The sequence below is a fragment of the Chaetodon trifascialis genome, chromosome 13 (genome assembly GCF_039877785.1).
Source record: "Chaetodon trifascialis isolate fChaTrf1 chromosome 13, fChaTrf1.hap1, whole genome shotgun sequence".
Lineage (NCBI taxonomy): Eukaryota > Metazoa > Chordata > Actinopteri > Chaetodontiformes > Chaetodontidae > Chaetodon > Chaetodon trifascialis.
Window position 1 is genome coordinate 4104587 of NC_092068.1, and position 21101 is coordinate 4125687.

The 21101-nt window shown below is 41.1% G+C and overlaps 1 protein-coding gene across 1 annotated transcript in view; it reads left to right on the plus strand.

Moving 5' to 3' along the window:
* The window catches only part of ttc27 (tetratricopeptide repeat domain 27), a 92039-nt gene that overhangs the window by 13343 nt on the left and 57595 nt on the right, over positions 1–21101 (plus strand). The window contains exons 4-7 of the mRNA XM_070977601.1: positions 3465–3605; positions 8172–8274; positions 15201–15359; positions 15540–15679. Of these exons, the coding sequence (XP_070833702.1) occupies positions 3465–3605; positions 8172–8274; positions 15201–15359; positions 15540–15679 (543 nt within the window). The remainder of the gene's footprint in view (positions 1–3464; positions 3606–8171; positions 8275–15200; positions 15360–15539; positions 15680–21101) is intronic.

Below are 21101 nucleotides of genomic sequence, written 5' to 3' on the forward strand. Positions count from 1 at the left end.
AACACTAACTCATCTGTGATTGCTCAATTGACTACAATGTGATTGTATCAATCGAATGGATTTCCATTGTTCTTTTTAGGAAAAGCAGTCAAAGTGTTCTTTGGCTACCTGAGTTGTGCTTGCTGATGTAACAAGAAACTCAAACTAGATGAAATAGCGCCATCCTCTAAACCACCTGACTGATATGCTTATTTCACTCGATTATATTTTGGAAATAAGGATGGAAATGAGTTTCCTGTGTGTATGGATTGTGTCGTATTTGAACCATGGCCAAATACTGTATGGAATCGCGGTCTTGGTGTGGAGTCTTGGAGTGTGATGAAGCTTAATTTTACATTGATATATACGTAATGGTTGCTGAGCCAGAGAAGAACCGGAGAAAGCAGTAGGCTGGCACGGTGCAGGAGAAGTGCCCAGTAATGAAGCATCTCTGGGGTCCTAATTACAGTGCCGAGCTGAGGAGATTGCTTCCTCCAGGCACTGCTGTGCTCAGAGCAGAATAGTGCATTTCACTCTGCCATTACACCAGGCGAGAGGACCATTTCTTTTATCAAAGTAATCCCTTTGGCATCAATAATTTAACTGTGCTGTAACGCCAAGGAGCTTGGGTTATAAAGCACATCGTCCATACATGCGTGACAGTGCAGGTGAAAGGGAGGACAAACATGGCTAAGCTGTTATCATGTGGTTTTAATTCACCTAGGGACGAGACAAAGAGACAAAGTTAATTATACCTGAATCTAATTCATATGGGTGTTTTTCTAAATTCAGTGAGAGCTGACCGTGCTGATAACACCAAAGTTTAATGATCACCATGAGGAAACTGGCTAATGATGGTTTACTGTTTGGACTGTATATGCAGTAACAATAAAATGCAAATCAGAAATGCAAATATTTGAAAAGCATAAAGCATGCAGTATGAATAAATGTGCTCATACACACACCACCTGGACCTGTAAAGTAAGTGCACATTGTTGAATATAACAAATGTAATGGTTTCTAACTCAAGTTTGGCTGGAGCTGCTAGAGTGTGAAATATGTGTAAACCGTAGATGTGCTGGTCCTGAACAGTGTGTTATATAACCTAAAGCCCCACAGAATAATGTAGAAAGCTAATAGCATGTCCATTGCCTCTGGATGTAACGCTTGGTTACCCCTGGAGGTAGCAAACCACATGTGAACATTTGCAGCTCGTGTTCGAGACGATAAAGAAGCAGATAATATAAAAATAGTTGAGCCTTTCCAGGACGCCCCTTTCATCCCCAATCATGATACTGTGGCCTGTTACCAGTGAACCTGTTGACCTGTGGAAATGATGAGGTCAAACATTAATCATGTTGTCTTTGTACTGTTTTCAGTTGAGTATGTCACAAAGAATTCTTAGAAAAGGTTTTCACATTCTGTTATGTGTCGGAAAAGTTCTTGGATCATTGTGAGGGAATGTGAACAGAACGTGCTGACCACCATACTTTACCTGCTCAACAGCAGACGGATACAATGAGCAGCTTCTTAAATGTCCCCCAGCCCACAAGCTCCCCTCTCATCATCATCAGGTATTTTAAAGTTGCACTAATTCATATTTTAAACTGTGCATTAACAATGGATCTCGTTACTTTGTGCAGTGTGACAAGTGAAGAACACATCTTTCATCTCATTGTTTTAGTTTTGTGGCCTGCATCTTTACTGGTTTACTTCAGTCTCACCACTCTCATTAGCTTTGTTTACAGCAACGGTGGATGGAAACACAACTCCAAATGAATACTAATGTTGCTGTGTGCGTGCGTGTGTGTGTGTCTTGTATGTACAATTAGTGTTCATAAATTAGCAAGTAACTACTTTAGAAGGGAACGATATTTGTCAGATGTTCTGTTATTCAGCTCGTTGTGGAGCTCTTCTGCCTTTAAATGGTCCGGAAGTAAAATCAGCAGCTTTGACACGATGCCATCATACTGAAGCTGCTTGATCTGTGTTTGTTCTCTTCATTTTTTGTATTGTTTAAAGCCTCCTCCATCTGTGACTCTGGAGTATTTGTAGTACTATTTGTTGGCTGCAAAAAAAATTCTTTATATATGAATTAGAAATATTGGCATTAATATAATTAATAAAAAAAAATGGTAATATTGGCATTCCAATAAGTGACACATACAATATTTGTACATGCATTAGCACACACACACACACACACACACACACACACACACACACATATACATATATATATATATATAGAAATCATCTTCTCCATGAATAGATGATTTAGAAGTAAAATAGATTGTAAAGATCGACATCAGCGTGGCATCCACTGTCATGGTAGACCTTCTTCATGGAGGCTTTGGTGTGTCCCAGCAGGATGTGTGCATGCTGGCTCACTGCCACACACGTGACTTCAGGGGACACTTGACAGAACAGAGCCTGGTTAATATTATTCATAACATCTGTGTTTTTCCTACGATGACATGTCAAAATGTCTGCTTTGAAAAATCCCTTTGTACTGGATTGTTGCGGTAAAGACGAAGCTGAACCTGGAGGCAAAGTTTTTGATCTGCCTTTCAACTGTCATTTATGGGTGTTGGATTTTGGTCATGACAGAAAAGATCAGATTACAAATGCAAGCAGCTGAAATGAGTTTCACTCACTACGTGTCCGGCCTGACAATCAGAGATAATGGCTCCTGGTCTGAATGCACGATCACCTGAGAGGAGAACCTGGGTCAGGCCCAGAACACGCTGGAGGGTCTGCATATCCCATCAGGCCTGGGAACACCCTGTGATCCTCTGTGGGAACAGACCCTGCTCTGGGCTACTAGAAATCATGGCTATGCTGCTTAATGACTCAGATGTGGATAGCTGACAGCTGATAATGGATGAATGGATGGATAACTGCTGCGCATGAATCACTGTATTGAATAATGTTAGTTTCTTCTCGGCTGAACTGTTTGAGTACGCAAAGGTGTGAATTAACCAGCAGCACTTTCCAAGACATAAGCTTCACTGGGGGAAGGGACTGTGCCGAGGGGAAGCTCGAAAAGTGGAAAAGTTAAATGTTCATTGTCCAGTCTGCCCTAAACCTCATGTTTGAGAAAAGTCTAGTTAGAGTCCACACCTGAAGACATTTACATGACGGTTTTCAGTTAACGTGCCTGTTCAGCAGTGTTAGCAGCTTTAATTAACGTGTTATTTCACCATTCATGTAATAGGAGTTATTTTTAATTGTTTTAATGTTATTTATTCGTTTAAATATTTACTACCATGTATATGGCATGCATATGTTTGTATTGTTATACTGGATAAGTTCATATTATGTTGTTATTATTAGAGCTATAAGTAATTTTGGTGAAAGAATGGACAATGCACAGTATTGTAATCAGTATTTTCATAACTCTCAAATGTTCTATCAGTATATCCAGTGTTGGTCACTGAACTGTGTGACTGAAATGAACTCAGATTTTCATGTGTGACTGGCAGATGCAGACCCTTGCTGAGGCGATCCACTCCAGCCTGCTCCTGGATGGGGAGTCTGTGTACAGTCTGGTTTCCAACCCCTTCCTCCTCCTGCTGGCCAGGGTTATTCTCACCAAGTGCTCCTCCAAGATGAGCAGCCTCCAGGTAAGACCGTCTTTCTGTCACAACTCCCTCTTCAGTTTTTCTCTGAAGTTTTGTTTAATGGTAACTCTGCTCCTGAAATAACATTTCAGCATTTCCAATTCTTATCGTATCTGTGAAGTGTCGGTGAACCACAGAGAGTAGGCCTCATGGTGCATTGTGCATGGAATTTTTACTGCTGTTGTACTTGCCCAGTCTAGAGGACTGTTTTTATGAGTGTTAGCAATGTTGTTGGGCCTACTGTAGCTGTGCAGTTTGTACTGTACATAAAGCATTTCAAAGAGCATTCTAAGGACTGAAGTCGACAGGCTGAACTCAGAACCCTGCAGAATGGGGATACAGACTATGAGCAGTTTGCAGAAGGGACCACAGCATCCCCACTGACATCACCAGCTCAGCTTGGCTCTGGTGCTTCAACTTTAACACACTTGTACACCTGCTGTGTGAAAAATAATCTCAATTCAAAGATCCACTCTAAGCTTTCAGAGCTTTCAAGCCCATCGACTGACGTGCAGTCGATAGACCTGTTATCCTCACTGTGTCGTGTATTTACAGTCAAATCTAACATTATACACCACCCCATTCCATTTCTGTGTTTCTCATTCTTATATAAAGATCTGCCCATATAAAGGGCCAGAAATACACAGAGGCAATTATATTGTGTGGCAGCTGGCCAATAAAAATAGAAATCTTTTAATAATTTTAATTTTACCTTCGGTCAGACCGACTCGGCAGTAAGAAATATTAAATTTCAGCTCTCAAACTAAAGTTTGTGTCCACAAGGAAATGGAAACTTATTTTTAAAACACTATGGAGACATCAGAGCCAGTAAATCTTCAAGTTTTGATTAACTAAGCTCATATTTAAAATCTTAAAATGAAAATATATGGACATTGAATTGGGACATCAGTCTGACTGATGACGTTTAAATGATAACTGAACTCAACTGTTTTTGCTGACAGTCAGTGGCTTAACTTCTAAGTAGTTTAAATGTAGCATGATTTTCATTTAGTTAATTCTGGTTCAGGCTCTCAGTCAGATCTGATCCACCCTCTTGTCCAAATATGGTCACTTCTGGCTCCAAAAAGCCAAATGGGGACAGTCAGAATGCCAAACTGGAGGCTTCAGAACGGTAGCTCCCAACCCAGTGGGTGACGTCACAGTGGGTTTAGACTGAGGTGAAACTGGTCCTCTGCAGCATCTTACAGGCTAACAGCTAATGCAGCCGTAGAGACTCATTGTCTATAATGACTTTTCAGAGGAGTGGCAGCTGGAAGGCATGTTGCTCATTAAAGAAGAGCTCCTGAGCAGGCTCCGTTTCTTTGCTCTTCCTCTCCATTTGCTGTCTGCATGTAAACAAGCAAAAGCTAAATAAGCAAAAGAAATTGTGAGCACTGGCAGTCATTCTCTGGCCTCAGCTGTCCACAAACCGTAGCCTCTTAAAGAGCAAATTAACCTGAAGTCACACAGGAGGGAAAATCGTTGTGCTGTCACACAGTCTTTCAAATATCTGCTCTGACACCATCAGTTTGGATGTGGACACAAGTGCAACAATGCTTTTCTGCTGTAGGTGATTTAGTGTTCATTTGCTCTTTAAAGGCTAATGGGGTATAGGGGAGTTAATTACTGTACCAGGAGCACTATCCACCAAGCTGTGGGAAGTTGGGGCTGTCTAGCTTTAAGTGCACTCACTCCCCTCTGGCAGCTGCTCACAGCCCATTGCACAACAGTAAATATGGGAGGAGGAGGAGAAGCCGTGCCGGTTAGGAGACAGGTGTTCACGTGTATGTTGACATGATGAATTTATGTGTGAACATGCTTAGTGAGAGCGTGTGTGTGTGTGCTGGAGGGCATTGATTCAGTGAGACAGACAATTAAACCTCCATGTAAGCATGCAACAGAGGAGGGGGTCATCCTGCATTGGAAATGAGGCTGGAGATATCCTCTCTGACACACAGATAAGCTCTTTGCATGGTTCACTTCCACTCTCCCACTTGGAAACGAGGACAGGAGGGCACAGGGGGTGAGGGGGCTTTGGTGCGAGAGGGAATGTAACACTTACATGGCTGCAAGACGTTCGCTTTTTCTCTCCCTGCCAGTTTGTGTTGTGGTCAGACACAGAAAAGTAAAAGAGTTGGAGTTTTTATTGCATGGTCAGCTCTAAGCTCCAGTGTGAAGCACTCAGGATGCTGGTGTTTCCTTTGTGCTAAAGGGGCCTCAAGAGCAGCATTTTATGTGTTGATTAACCGAAGCATTCCTGTCTGAGCTAAAGGCATGATGCATTTTTAAAGTTTACAGTGAAATGAAAAATGACAAGTTCCCATTTTTTGATGTGAATCTATTTAATATGAATCCCAGTAAAAAGTGTTTGAATTACATTTGCTTGTATCTTCAGGTTTGCCTGAACAATTTGACGAATACATCTGATTCCAATGTTTCAGGACAATATTGCAATTGTGATCTAAATTGCAGTTATTTAAATTTTTATTCTTTTAGTTAATTTAAACTCCAGGCCGTATTTGTGGTCTGCATTGTTGTAAACTCGATATTCTTGTACCAGAAATAATCCGAAACCTTTCATGTTTGTACATGGAAAGAATATGATCAATAAATGCAGATTTGTGTTAATGAGAATGTTATTCAGTAATCTTCACAAAAGGACATTTAAAAGTGCCCTTCATTGATAAATGTAACATTGTTTGTTTAACTACCTGCTGATTTAGACAAGTGCCTTATGGGGATATTGTTTTTTGTGTTTTTGATGATGTCCGCTCTAACGGTATTTGATATGTGGCAGCTCCTAATAACAGTGCTGACAGCTCTATGTTTAGCTGTTCAAGTTAGCATAATGTTAAATTCACAGACTGACAGCACAGACTGCTTCACAGCTCTGAATCCTCGAGGTCCAGACTCAGCGCTTTAGCAACGATAATCATGTGCTTGAAAGTTTGGGAAATTCTGAAAGTCGCTGTGCCAGCTGGGTAATTTACACTTGACAGCTTCCGAGCCACCCGCTAACTACCTTTCAGATGTTGATTGAGAAGTGGGGAATCAATTAGACCATCTTTGGCTGAATGTAAACAGAACAAACACTGAGCACATTCACCAAACAACGGTCATAAATTGTCTGTTGTTTTGTTTTTGTTAATTAGCTACAGCTGACTAAATCTGCCAGCAACAGTCCTCCACTTTAAGATACTCTCAGTTATGATTAAGATCATGACTCTTGTCATTTGAAAATAGTCATTTTCATATTAAAACTAATTACCTGAAGGTGTATTGTTGCCTACTGTCGTTCTGCCTTCATTCCCATCATTTACAGCCTTTCTTACGATATTCAACTAATGTACAATTTTAAATGACCTCTTTGTATGTGTATGATTTAGAAGGATTTATTGGCAGAATATGGCTGAAATGGACTATAATATTCAGAAATGCGTTTTCATTCATGTATAGTCAGCTGAAACTAAGAATGGTCATGGGGGTGTTTCTACAGTAACCCAGAATGGACAAACCAAACACTGGGCCTGTAGAGTGCCTTTTGTGGTTTTGGTTTCACAGCCATTGTAGGTTCTAGTATATGCTTGGAGGAGAAGGGTGATGTGAAGGGTATTCCGTTGGTTGCAGTCTGCAACCTCACCACTAGATGCTGCTAAATCCTACACACTGGACCTTTAAATGATAATTCAGCTGTTTGAAATGTGGATCTTGTATTTGTAGTTTTGGTCATTCCTTTCAGTAATATTGACAAACTCACCAAGTTAATTGCTGAGATCTGGGAACACGGTAACATGACTAAAAAAAAGAAGAATCCTCCAGGTTAGCTCTGTTAACTTATCTAATTATTTCTCAAGCACAGTTTTTAGACCTTCCATACTTACTTCATTTGTGACACACAGTTTGTCTTTTCAATCACTGCTGATATTTCAGGTGTGCTCACTTTCAGTTTTACCTTAAAAAAAAAAAACGTTTCAGTGGTCTGGCAAAACTTTTGGCTCTTTTTGCTTCAAAGCTGTTTGATTGTCTGAAAACTTGTTTTTCTTCACTTGTCACATTTTGTTGCGGCAATTTCGCCACATTCGGTGATCTTAGCGGTTCCTTCGGTGAGCGCACTGCTATCATAACTGATCATAGCCAGATCTACACAAATACAACCTAATAAATAATAATAGCCCAGAGTTCTTGTTTAAGTTGCTTGCCGTCATGCATAAAATATAGCAGGTGTTATAACCTTAGAATCATTTTGGGGAGCTGTGAACTTTATCACAGCTCATGGATATTATGGAATTGTGGACTTAACAATAAGGAAAATCGGGATATTTTACTAATGGGATATATACCAGAATGCATTTTCCAGCATTTCCAAACATTTCTAACATAGTGTTCACGAAATGAAAATAAGATATTCAAAACATTAGCAGATTTATACAGAGGCATCAGACTGACAGATGAAAATGTCTGAATTTATTTATTGACTTTTTGTCACCCTCTTTATTGATTCTCATTTCATTTATGAACAGGTTTGTCATGTAATCCCAGATATCCTTATTTGTTCTTTGTGTTTTTCAGCTGCTGCCCTGGTGGACACTGCGCTACATCAACCTGCACCAGCAAATCCTGGAGGCCTGTTCTGTGCAGCTCCTCAACTTGGCCCACAGCAGCATGGACGAAGGTCTGTGAGCAGCAAACTGTTAACATCTCTGTACACACACATTTATGTGTTTTTGGTGTGGGCTTGTTTTTCATGGTGTGTGCCAGGTCCAACAGCCTCAGGATCGTATAGCTTACATTAACGCTCACCTGGGCAGAAATGCTAAACAAATGTTTTTTTCTGTGTTGCTCAACAGGACTGGAGATTTAACTGATTGTTGTCCATGCACAATAAACAGTTGGCTGCTTTTGGCTGAATGAAATCGCTGTTATTGTTGTGCCTGGCTCTGGTTGGACACTCATTTCTCCTGTTACCGCTGTGTTGTTGTGCAGTGCAGTACTTACAGTGCGTGAGCGATGCGTTGCCCCACATCGTTCTGGTAGCCCATTAAAGTCATCTGATATTGAATTGGGAAGCTGCTGAGATCTGTTTGATGTGTTTTTACAGAGTTGACTTGGAGCTCGCAGCTCACCTGCCAGTGGCTGCTCTTCTGTTTCCCAGGAAAGCAAAAAAGCTTGATTAGATATCTCTGGATTGTTGGTCTCACCCCTCAGAGAAACTTTAAGTTAAACTGGACTCAACTTCTCAGTTTGGTGCTGCAGGGAGCTGTGAGTGTTGAATGGCATGGGAGGCTCCATGATATTTGTAGGTTCCATTTACAGTGAACGCTGTGAGTTGCAGCTCTACAGTTTGAGTTCACATGTGTGAATGGGGGCTTTGTGGGCGTTGTAGGGGCTTGTTGCAGCAGGGATAAAAATACAATCCAAACCAGGTAGTCCAGTTTGAGTATAGATCCATGAATTTCATTGCTGGCAATGACAATGTCACTAATCTGACAGCAGCCAAGTGCATCATTTTACATGACAATGATCAGGACGTAAACAGTTAAAATAATGTGTTCATGTTCCATAGAAATTTATAAGGGCTGTATGTTTGCACGTGTTTAATTGGTCAAGGCAGTGCCAGGCTGGATGATGTCATGCTGTGCTGTGGAAGAAGTCAAGCCTGCTGCGGCTTTTTCACTGGGTGACCATGTGTGATTCTGCTGGTGCCTCTGCTTACACTCCTGGTGTGCCGCCAGACTGGCACCATTCAAATAAATGAGGGATCTGCATTGCCCGTTTGTGTTTGTGAGACACAAATCTATTGTTGTTACTGTGCTTGAATGCAAGGGGAACTTTATTGAGATTTCATTTAAATGAGTGAATGAATTACACTGTTTGGTGTTTACCCATTTGGTGAGTTTGTTAGACTTCATTTCAGCTGTGGACTGCACATTTTGGTTGGAAAGATAGATTTAGCTTCGATTTTATGACAAACATTTCCACAGAGCTCGTGTGTGCTCTCGTATGAAGCATGTAGACAATGGTTTCATACAGCAGCACTCCACTCTCGCTGTGATGCTGAACTGTGGCTTTGGGCCACAGTGCACGGAGGAAATGAAATGACTTCTGAGGCTTTTGTTTCTTTTCATTGGAATAATGGTGTGTGATTAATTGGTTTAGAGATAATGTGAATTTACTTTCCTCTTCATAAAGCAAAGCTAGTTTCCTTTTTTACCTCTGGAACCAACGAGGTGGGTTGTTATCAGAGGACATTTAAAATGTGTGTTTAATTAGTGTAAGTAGTTTAATGAACTTTTTTCCTCATCTGTGGAGCATTGTTTGCTGGATTTTATTGTGTGATGGCAGAGGGTGTGTTTGCTGGAGTGCGGTCTGTTGTGTGATGGTTGACGGAGTGTGAAGGGTCAGCGGTATGCGCAGGCTACAAAACAGCCCAATCCATATTCCAGAGGAGCAGTTTGCCATGCAATCCTTTTACGAGTGACGTGAGGTGAGAGGTGAGGGGGATGCTGTGAAAAGCATGCAGATCTGTTTTCCCCCATGCGTCGCAGCTCTGCGTACGTGCTGCCATGATGTTTGCTCTGGTTTAGTTTTGTTTGGGTGTGAGATGGTGGTCAGTAGGGAAATTGTTGCAGAATTAATTTCCTGATCTCTTTTTACTTGTGCTGCTCATTAACTGTCAGTTTTAATTAGCTATGGGTAGTCAGAAAAGCACGCACCAGCGTAATGCTTCTTTATTTCAGTCGTCACAATGGTTCTCTCCAGCATTGGAGCGATAGTTTAATCAGCCAGAGTCGAACAAACTCATGGATCCTTTATGTGACTGCATGCTGTTCAAAGGTTTTTAAAGAATCAGTTTGTCTGTTTGGCCGAGCACTGCTCAATACTCAATATTTGTTGGATTGAGGTAGAAGAACACACCTTTTAAATATCTTCAAAGATGGATGGATGATTCAAAGCTTCACGTTATAATTTACATATTTCAAGTAGCTTATTTTACATTGAAATAAAATACTGATGTTATTCTCTTTTCTAATAACCAAAAAGACCAAAAGTAACAATGTGTTAGTCAGTCTCTCATTACTTTCTAACTTCAGTACCTGGTCTGTCGTCCACTGGTTCGTAATGAAGATGTAAATCTTTAAAAAAAGACTACAGGAATGCACTTTATTTTTTATTTTTATTTTTTTCTATATGACTATCACTTTCCACTTTTCTCTAATGCTGGATTAATGGTAAGCTAAAATATTACAGTTATCCAAAAGACAAACTTCTCCTTTAAGACTTTAAATAATTGTGAAATGTAGCTTACCCTTCCACTCCTTCCACTCGGCAGCTCACACAGCCACCAGAGTCATTTTCCCGCAGTGTGAAAGTGCTGGTGCTAAAGGTGACGCAGACGTGTTGCATGTAAATCTCTCCCCCCCCCGCTCTGGGCGCCTCAGCCTCGGTGTCGCTTCATTAATGTTGAATAGGAATGAAAGTATAAGATTTCTTGTCATGAATTATACACCTCCTCTCTGCTTCTTTCTCCTGCTGGTCTCAGCTGAGGATAATCTGTACGCCTCTGTGACAGGGTTTTCATCAAGGCCGAATTAATAATCACATCAGATTGAAAGAAAGATGAGGAGCCACGCAGTTCAGAGAGGCAGCTGAGAGCCCAAGCTTTCATTCTCCCTCGCCATCACCTGCATGCTCTGTTTGTCTTTTTAATGTGTCACCTCCAGCCTTCAGTTCTTTCGGCCGGAGCTGTGAGGAGTGCAGCTGTACTCGTTTCACATGGCTGGTGCTTAGTGGACAGCTTCGATGTCTGTCCATGTTACTACTCCTGAATGTCCATGTTCTTCTCAGAACTCTACTGCATGTTTATGCTGCATTCAAATGCTGCTTTAATACCAGGTTTGATTATATATGTGTTTTGTAGTCTGATTGATAGAGGTCTCACACCTCTAGAAAGCACTCAGGTCAACATATGTTGTCTTAAATATGCTCCATAAACAAGTTGACTTGACTAGTCCCAACTACAGCTGTGTTTGAAGATAGTCCACTTAAGAACAAAGTCAGAAATGATCAACAACTTGTAAATGAAAAGATGTTGAATGGCAGCTGGAAGCTTCTAATTGGCTCTTATGCTATCTGTTTAAATTCTTATTACTCCTCAATCAAATGTCCTGAGCAGAAACCTCAACTAAAATAAATAAATTGTTTTGGATGTTTTCTTTCCTCTAGTCTGAAGGTAGACAAGTTACAGAGGCAAAGTAGTTAAAAACCTCAAAATTGACCAGTACATTAAACAAATGTTAATGTTAAAACAATGTTGTCCTGTGTAATGTCTCCCTTTAAGTGAAGAGCAAATAAGATAATGAGAGTAAGAGTAAACATACTCAGTTTCAGTAGAGCCAGTCAGCCCACACACACTCTGTGTCTCCACGTCAGCCCAACCCTTCGTCTCAGGGGCTGCGATGCCGTCTATCAGGGGCGAAAATCTGCCTTCTACTTTGTGGGGACAATTACATTAAATTTTCTCAAGAGCAATTCCTGAGGGGCAGTGGCACAGCCAGCCGGAATCCTGTACGCACTGTGCCTACAAATTTTTTTTTTTGAAGGTGTGAAAAAAATTATTATTTTTTTTTAAATTGTTTTTGGGGAGGGGATAATAAAGATGCTGGTTTGTAATAGGCTAAACATGCTGAGTCCACTTATTTTTTAAGCCAATTAATTGAAGCCTAAGGCTGCACGGTGGCACAGCAGGTAGTGCGCGTGCCTCCCAGTAAGAAGGTCACAGGTTCGATTCCCGGGTCGGGCCTTTCTGTGTGAAGTTTGCATGTTCTTCCTGTGCATGCGTGGGTTCTCTCCGGGCACTCCGGCTTCCTCCCACAGACCAAAAACATGCTCATTAGGTTGATTGGTGACTCTAAATTGCCCCTAGGTGTGAGTGTGAGTGTGAATGGTTGTGTGTATGTGCCCCGCGATCGGCTGGCCGACCGGTCCAGGGTGTACCCCGCCTCTCGCCCGTTGAGAGTCGAGACAGGCTCCGGCCCCCCGCGACCCCGAAAGGGATAAGCGGCATAGAAAATGGATGGATGGATGGAATTGAAGCCTAACATAAAGGCCAATGATTGTCATTTACGTCATCTGTCACTAAGTGATTTTGAATTCTGGCGCTGGCTATATTCTGCTAACTGTAGGAACATGTTGACTCCAATTCATACAGCTGTAAACACTGGTTGATGTAACTGTGGCTCACTAGCAAATGTCAGCTAAATGCAAGCTTACATAAAGAGCAACGTACAATTCAATGCAGCAAAAATGAAGACTGGAGACTATTATAAATATATTTTATTGTATTGAGTGGGAGAAGTAAAGAAATGGAGCAGCATTGTGGTGCAGTGGTTAGCACTGCTGCCTCACAGTTAGGAGGCTCTGGGGTCTCTCTTTGTCTGTGGGTTTCCTCTGGGTGCTCCAGCTGCCTCCCACAATCTAAACACATCCATGTACCATTTCATATTTATTTATATATATATATATATATATATTTATGATTAGTCATATTTCTATTAATATTATAGCTGTTGTTTTATTCTCTCTCTCTCTCTCTCTCTCTCTCTCTCTCTCTCTCTCTCTCTCTCTCTCTCTCTCTCTCTCTCTCTCTCTCTCTCTCTCTCGGGTGTAGCTCACCTCTCACCCAGTGTTGGCTAGGATTGGGTCCAACCCTAAGCAGTGTCTAACATATCCTTTGTTTGAATTACTTGGAGGATCAGCCACTAACAATGACTCTCTCAAACCATTATGAGGCAAAGGGCGGGGGGAGTCAACTGTGCTATTGTCTTTAATCAGCACAAGTGCTTTCATTGTGCATTATGAATATTATTGAAATTACATAGTTGTTTTTACTTGAAGGATATGGACACATCACTTACACATTATGCTTCAGTCGTGATTTTGAGAGAAGCTATTGGCAAGAGACACAATTAGTAGTGATGATGAAAATGGATGGCAGAGATAGTATAAAAACAGTCATGGTGGAGCATGTTTCTGACCCTCTTGGACTCGCTTGTACTTGGGAGATTTGTCTCTTTTCTCTCTGTGTGATCCACAAAAATATATGTTAAATTTTACAAAAACATGGCTTTGACTGACGTTGCTCTTCATTAAGTATGTACCTGTACTTAGCCTCTTCAGATTCGGAGAGATATTTGCACAAACGTTTTGCCTTTTTGGCAGACCCTTCATCCCTCTCACCTTCATCAATCTTCTCCTTTTTGTTTTATTGGTGGGTGCTGTGAATGACCTCTCTGCTAGATATAACAGGTAACGCCACCTGTGTTACCAGAAGGCTCAGCAGTTAGGCCTCCTGTCAACATTACAGCCAACCTGTTTTTTCCTTTTCTTTTTTTTGTTTAGAAAGTTAAGAAATATTAAATTTACAGAGAAATATTTCAATGGGAGGACAGCAGGAGAGGAGGGTTAAGTACTTGACAATCCCTGGAAAAACGGGAGGGTTGACAGATCTGAAACTTAAAAGCAATAATATTTGAATTTGCATCATCTGTCTGCTTTAGTTTATGGTGGAAGAAACATCAGAGACGATGAGCAGAAACAAACCCATACTTTCAAAATAAAGATCTCTTTAAACGTCTGAACATGAAGAATGCACAACATAACATAAATAAAATATTTTGTTTGTTTTGTGAGGGTGGGGGGGTCCCGATGTGACAGTCATGGACATATTAGACAAGAGATTATTATAGCCTGCAGGAGTTGATTTCACACTGCCCAGTATGATTTTCTGCTGCCACCAGCAGAGACCTGCTGAGGTCCTGAGGCAGCTGCTGGAATGAGAGAATTCCAACACTGATTTGTTGCTATGTTGAAATATGACGATAAAAAAATAAAGTCGCTGTCTCAGTAAATTGGCAGCCATGATGGTGGTTCTCTTAAATAATTTGTTTTTGCAACTGTAGAAGAAGTCTGCATGAGTGGTTCTTGCATGTGGCCCAATGTTCCAGCAGCTATGGGTTTCACCTGTCTGCGTATGTTCAATACAGGTGTTTTACAGCTTCCACTTTCGAAAAGTTGTGTGTGGAAACCATGCACAGGACCTCAACATGACTACTTTGTGTGATTTCATACACACTGTTTAAGTGCCAAGCTTTCCTTAGTACTTACAAAAAGAAAGACAGGTGTCTGTTTTTCAAAGACTTATTTTTTGCAAAGATGGAATTAAAAAATTCAACAAAAACAATGAAGCAGTTTTCATTTATGAATTGACTCCATTACACCAATGAGAATATACTGCAAAGTACTGAGGACTGTTTTTGGGAGTGTTTGTACGTCATATCTTGTCACACAGTAACTAGGAGAGATGGTGTTCAGGGGTTAAAGTGAATTTGTCTCTCGACAGTCAAGGGCTTCCACAGAACAAGTAAAAGAGCTGAAAAGCTGAGAGGCAATCGTGTGACTTGCTGTTTCATACTGATAATAGTGAAAACCTCAGATGTGATTCACCTGGACAACAAGCTTGTTGATCACACGCATGACTCTGGAGACTGGACTGTGGGTAGTGATGAGGCTATTAGAGTTCTTCTCTGTTCTCTTTCACAGTGCTGAAATGCAAGTCTCTGTGGTCGGAGCACAGAAACCTAGACATCCAATTCCACCTGGAGTGTGTCTACACGAGGCTGACCTACTATGAGTACCAGCCAGCCAAGGAACATATCAAGAGGGCGCAGGAGCTGTCAGGGCTGAATCTCAGCATGACTGGTATGTAAAGCACAGCAGCATCTGCTTTGGAAGGATGATCAAGAGCTTTATTGAAAATACAGATAAGCAAGGAGGAGGCTGTCATGCTGTACCTGATAATGATTCTCATAAGTCTGTGTCGATCCAGCCTTGGTGATACATGGAGTGAACTTGACAGCTAATTGTATCTGGTCAATCAAGGTGCTCTCGGCAAAAGGACCCGTTTCCAGCACAAGTACTTGGCTCAGCTCATCCTTGAGGTCAAGAGAAAGCAGGACCAGCCTTGCCAGAGAGACGTTGAGTCCAGCCCCACCCCCACACCTCTGGCCTGCCTTCCTAAGGTGAGATTCTGTTGTTTTCTTTCCAACTTGGTGTTTTTTGATGCCTCATTTATCATTTTAAACCTTTTACTGTTCAGTTGACTGATTCAGATAAGGATGAGTGCTAAAATGTAACAGTATCACAAGTAGAGGAGGGTCATAAAGTCAGTAAATTTACTCAGTAATATCTAGTTCAGTTTGCTTACAACAGCATAGCTTCAACCCGAGTATATTAAATTAAGCAGTAGTGCATTTGATTGGTCATGAGTTCAGGAGAATAGAGGTAGAATGTTATCTGTTCTTTAAAAAAGGGACTTGAAATGTCACAAATTCCACTATAAACACTATTTTCATTGACACTTGCCCTTGTATACTATTTTAAACATTGCTGTCCATATGATGGCAACGCCCAGATCCAGGTGTTTCAGAGCAGGTGTTCTCTTCTCTCCAGAAGGCACAGTTGGGGCAAATAATGTGTAATACCCAATATCATCAGCAGAGGGAGATGTCCACCTCTGGACACTTAATGCATGAAACCTGTTGCCACTGTTGACCCAATGGAATCCCCTTGCACTACACTCCTCCATCCTCCTCATGTTTAAAACTAGGGACAAAATATTCAGGGATTATTATTGATTATTAATATTGTGGATTCATTGTCACCAATTTGGTTGACTGATCAGGTTAAGTCTGGTGCCCTTTAGGGTTGGCAACCTGTTTAGGCTTTTTGGTGATGAAAGTAAAGAGCATCTTGTAACACAGTGTTGAAACGTAGAGTACGTTCACAAAACAGTGTAGGTTAACATATTAATTATTTTTGGATCCAGTCTTTTCACATTGCAGTAAGTGAAGACAAATGGATATCCAAACCGAGGTAACTGTACAGTTACTGAAAACTACATGAAAGATACATGAAAGCTGAAGAATTGTCTGTCTTGCAGTTTATGAGTATTTAGTCTTAAAGGTCATTAAAAAGTCTACATATGAATTGGTGGGGTCACAGTCAGCATTTCTAAAGTAATACAAAACCTAATACTGCCTTCATACACACCTGCTACACTTACTTGCTAGGATGGTTCCTATGCTAAATGAACCCAGCACCCATTTTATTCACCTGCTGCATTGATCTGCAGAGAGAATATCAAGAAAATCCTCATATTTTACCTGCACAGCTTTCTGTGGAATAAGGTCCTGGTTAGAGTTATTACAGTAGCTCTTTGTTGTTTAACCCAAAGGGAAACTTAAACTAATGGTTCCTGCAATATTGTGTTTAATAAGAAACCAAGAAATGTATGCTATAGAAATGTAGATACTAATTTAGACAAAACTATTTTTATGTTTCTAACATAAACTAACTGTCAGTAAACTACTTCAAAAGAATTGCCTCTTTTCATGTCTTTCAAGATAGAACCTTGTAATTCCTAGCAGAAAGTCAGTTCTTTTAATTAGAGGGCTCTATCTACATTTAACCTGTTGCAAAAGAACCCCAGTTACAAATCCATCCATCCATTTTCTATGCCGCTTATCCCTTTCGGGGTCGCGGGGGGGCCGGAGCCTATCTCGGCTGTCAACGGGTGAGAGGCGGGGTACACCCTGGACCGGTCGCCAGCCGATCGCAGGGCACATACACACAACCATTCACACTCACACCTAGGGGCAATTTAGAGTCACCAATCAACCTAATGAGCATGTTTTTGGTCTGTGGGAGGAAGCCGGAGTGCCCGGAGAGAACCCACGCATGCACGGGAAGAACATGCAAACTTCACACAGAAAGGCCCGACCCGGGAATCAAACCTGCGACCTTCTTGCTGTGAGGCACGCGCACTACCTGTTGCCCCACCGTGCAGCCTCCCAGTTACAAATATGATATAATTTTGACATTATACATGTCAACAAAAACTTTGGTTAAACTACAAAACTCAATAAACAAGCTCAATATCTCAAAAGTGCTCAGAACAGAGATTAAACCCTAAAATTCCAAAGAGGCAACATGTCTACAGGAATGTGTACATGCATATAGACACTGATGCATGCAAATGTGTAAGTACTCATAGACATGCATACACATCTGCACACATATATCTGCACTGTATTCAGACGCACTGATACTCATGTACTGTAGCAATACAGTATATGAACAGAATAACAAACTAAACTGATTTATCATATACGTTACACTAAACATAGAGTTGATATTGATAAATGCAAATTCACAGGCAAAACATGATAAATATTTGGAAAGGAAGGCCATTAATACATGAATAAATTTAAGGCACACCAGCAGAAAATTTTGGAGCACAACTTCAATCAACATGCAACACAACACATTCATTTTTTTCCCAACTTAACTGTATTGCTTACAAATGCTTTGGTAATAAATAGACAATTTACAGAAATAATAGTGTGCTGTTTTGTGTTAAAAGAAAAAGTTGAAAAGTTAAGTAGTGTTTTTCAGAGACAGTAATTTCCCATGACTTTTTAAAGGGGGCTGCAGCACCTCCTAAAACCAGATAAATTGTTTGACAATTCAAACAGTTTGGCTTTAGCTTCACCATGCTGCAATTTTATAAACCATGGGTCACCTCTCTGATCCTCGTCCAGGCACAGTCTCAATCCCTCTTCCTCTCCTTGCAATTCACACTGGTGCTTGTAGTTACAAAAGTTAGTCGCATTGTCTCCAAAAATGGTTGCGAAATCCGAATAAATGGTTGCACTCTAGAGCCCTGCACACACACTCTTGCCCCAAAATACCAACCAGCAGAAAAGAGAAGGATGGCCATTGTCTAAGTGTTTGATTTGCTCTCCTGGCTTGAGGGAGAGCAGAGGAATAAATGTGCTTTTTAGAGGTCTTTAAAGAACGCACAGCTTGAAACAATCTCCCTCACACAGCACTGATTGTCTAATTTTCTCTGTCATACCTCATAAGTCTCTTATTCATCCCCTCTGTGCATTTAGTCACTCTATTTACACTAAAAGAACCAAAAGTCAGTGGACACTCCTCCATAGATAAACAAAGAGCATGGCCAACGAATGCTGAAGTGTCTAAAAGTTGCCATTCATTTGTTACATCACTCACTACAGAATTGCAAACTGCCTCTCGAAGCAACATCAGCACACAAACTGAGCTTCACTGCTCAGCTTCATGAAGTGAGTTTCCATAGCCGAGCAGCTACACACAAGCCTCACATCCCAACTGGTCTTTATTGAGGCTGGTCCTAACTGCTAATTTAGTCTTTGATAAGTCCAATATTTAGAATGGACTTGAGGTTTGTTCCACCAACAAAAGTTAAGCCTAGTCCTAACTATGTCCCAGTCTTAGCAATGCATGGCCATGTGAATGTCCACCTGACTATGGCTGTTGCCAAGTTGTGTGCGTTGCAAGGATACATTAACAATCTCCCACTGTCTTGCTAAATGTCAGCTTGTTGTTCAACACATATAAAGGACATTTATATGTCATTAAACATTAGATTACATTACATTATATGTACATTTCTCAGTCAACAAGCGGTAAGTAAATTATAACGTAAAGCTTTTTGTGTTCTTGAATAAGTGAGCGACACGCATTCTGCAACAATGAAGTTAAAAGGACACAATCACAAACAAAATCACAAATAGCAGTGATACTATTTCTTGTTGTAAAGTCGATATGTGAGATGCACCATTGTTATTGCAGTGTTTGCCAGTGTTACAAGCTACTTTGTTTAAAGTCATTACTGTTAAAATGGCCTACTTTGTGCCTGTTCCTAACTAGGTGTAATATTTACCCCTGGTCTTAGCAAGAAGTATGCATAAACCTAGATGGCACAACTGACATAACCATAAGGTCAGACTTAGAACAGCTAGTCATAAGCCCTATTCACGCAACCAGCCCTGCTGCAGTGGAAACATGTTCTTTGGAGTGATGAATCATGCTTCACTATCTGGCAGTCTGATGGACAAACCTGGGTTTGATGGATGTCAGTTGCACGCTATCTACCAGAATACCGGAACACTACTGTGCCTGTTGTGAAGACTGATGGAGGAGGTGTAATGGTGTGGGGCTGTTATCGGGGTTAGGGTAGGGGCCCTTAGTTCTGGTGAAGGGCCTTCTTATTGCTACAGGATATGAAAACATTTTAGCTAATTTGGCCCTTCCAACTTTGTGGCAACAGTTTCAGGAAGGCCCTTTGCTGTTCCAGCATGACTGTGCCCCTGTGCTCAAAGCATGGTCCTGAAGGACATGGTTAGACAAGTTTGGTGTGGAGGAACTCGACTGGCCTGCACAAAGCCCTGACCTCAATCCCACTGAACACCTTTGAGAAAAACTGGAATGTCGAGTGTTAGCCAGGCCTTCTCCTCCAACTTCAGTGCCTGACCTCACAAATGGTCTTTTTGGTTGTATGGGCACAAATTCTGTCTCACAAAAACTCACAAAACTTCATATTAATGCCTATTGTTTTAGAGTGGGATGTCCAAAAAGCTGTGATGAGGTGCCAACTGAGTTTTGTCCATATAGTGCAGGTTCTGTCTTGGGTACCTGCTCAATCACTCTCCTGCTGACTTCTTTTGTCAGTGTGTGCTTATCCAGCAGGTTCATTTACCTTAGACTGCTGGGTGCTGCTGTCAAGTCTGGCAATAAGCCACACAGTCTGAGAGAGAATTCCTTATCATTCCTGCTGGGCTTTCTTCATACTTTGGCCAGCACTGACAATCAAGGTCATCTTACCAATTGTGGCATCAGATCCTGAAAACTGTTTTTAAAGGCAGTCACAAATAACCTCTCTTGATTAGTTTGGATGACTTGTTGAGGACTTGAAAAGGTATCTTGAATTAAAGAATACAAGAAAAGGGAGTAAGGAGTCAAAACATAAAGTGCTTTATGATTATGACATGGTCAAATAGTTTGGGGGATTTTGTGCTAATAGAAAAAACATTTGCAAAGCACAGAAAACATAATCTTCTCAATAACAATGGAGGAACTCAAGCCATAGAATTTTGAAGATGCTGTTAGGTTATTTGCTAGAGGAGTCAGGATTGAGATGTCAGCTCCCTCTATTTTCTGATATCTCCCAAAGGCTTGTAGCTGTCACCCAGCTCCACTTCCTTATGCTGTGCTCAGACCACTAAGGCCCTCATTACTGGAGGAAGGGGAGTAAATGGGTTCAATAAAGGCTGTCATTAACCAGAGCTCACTAGCTTCCTATCTAGAATAGATAGAAGGAAAGCAGAGTGGGACCAAAAAGAAACTCTTCATCACTGGTCAATCAACACCATTGCCAGCTGGGAAATTGGGCCATTTCAGTCACTGTGGGTCTGGCTCTATTTGGCACTGTTGTGTTATTCCAATAAAAGCAAGTCTAATTCAGAATTCTTGTTACTGGTGCCAAACCACAATGTCACAGCCTAGGGTTTCAACTGAGTTTGCTCTTTTCACATCAATATATGTTTGCCAAAATTAGAG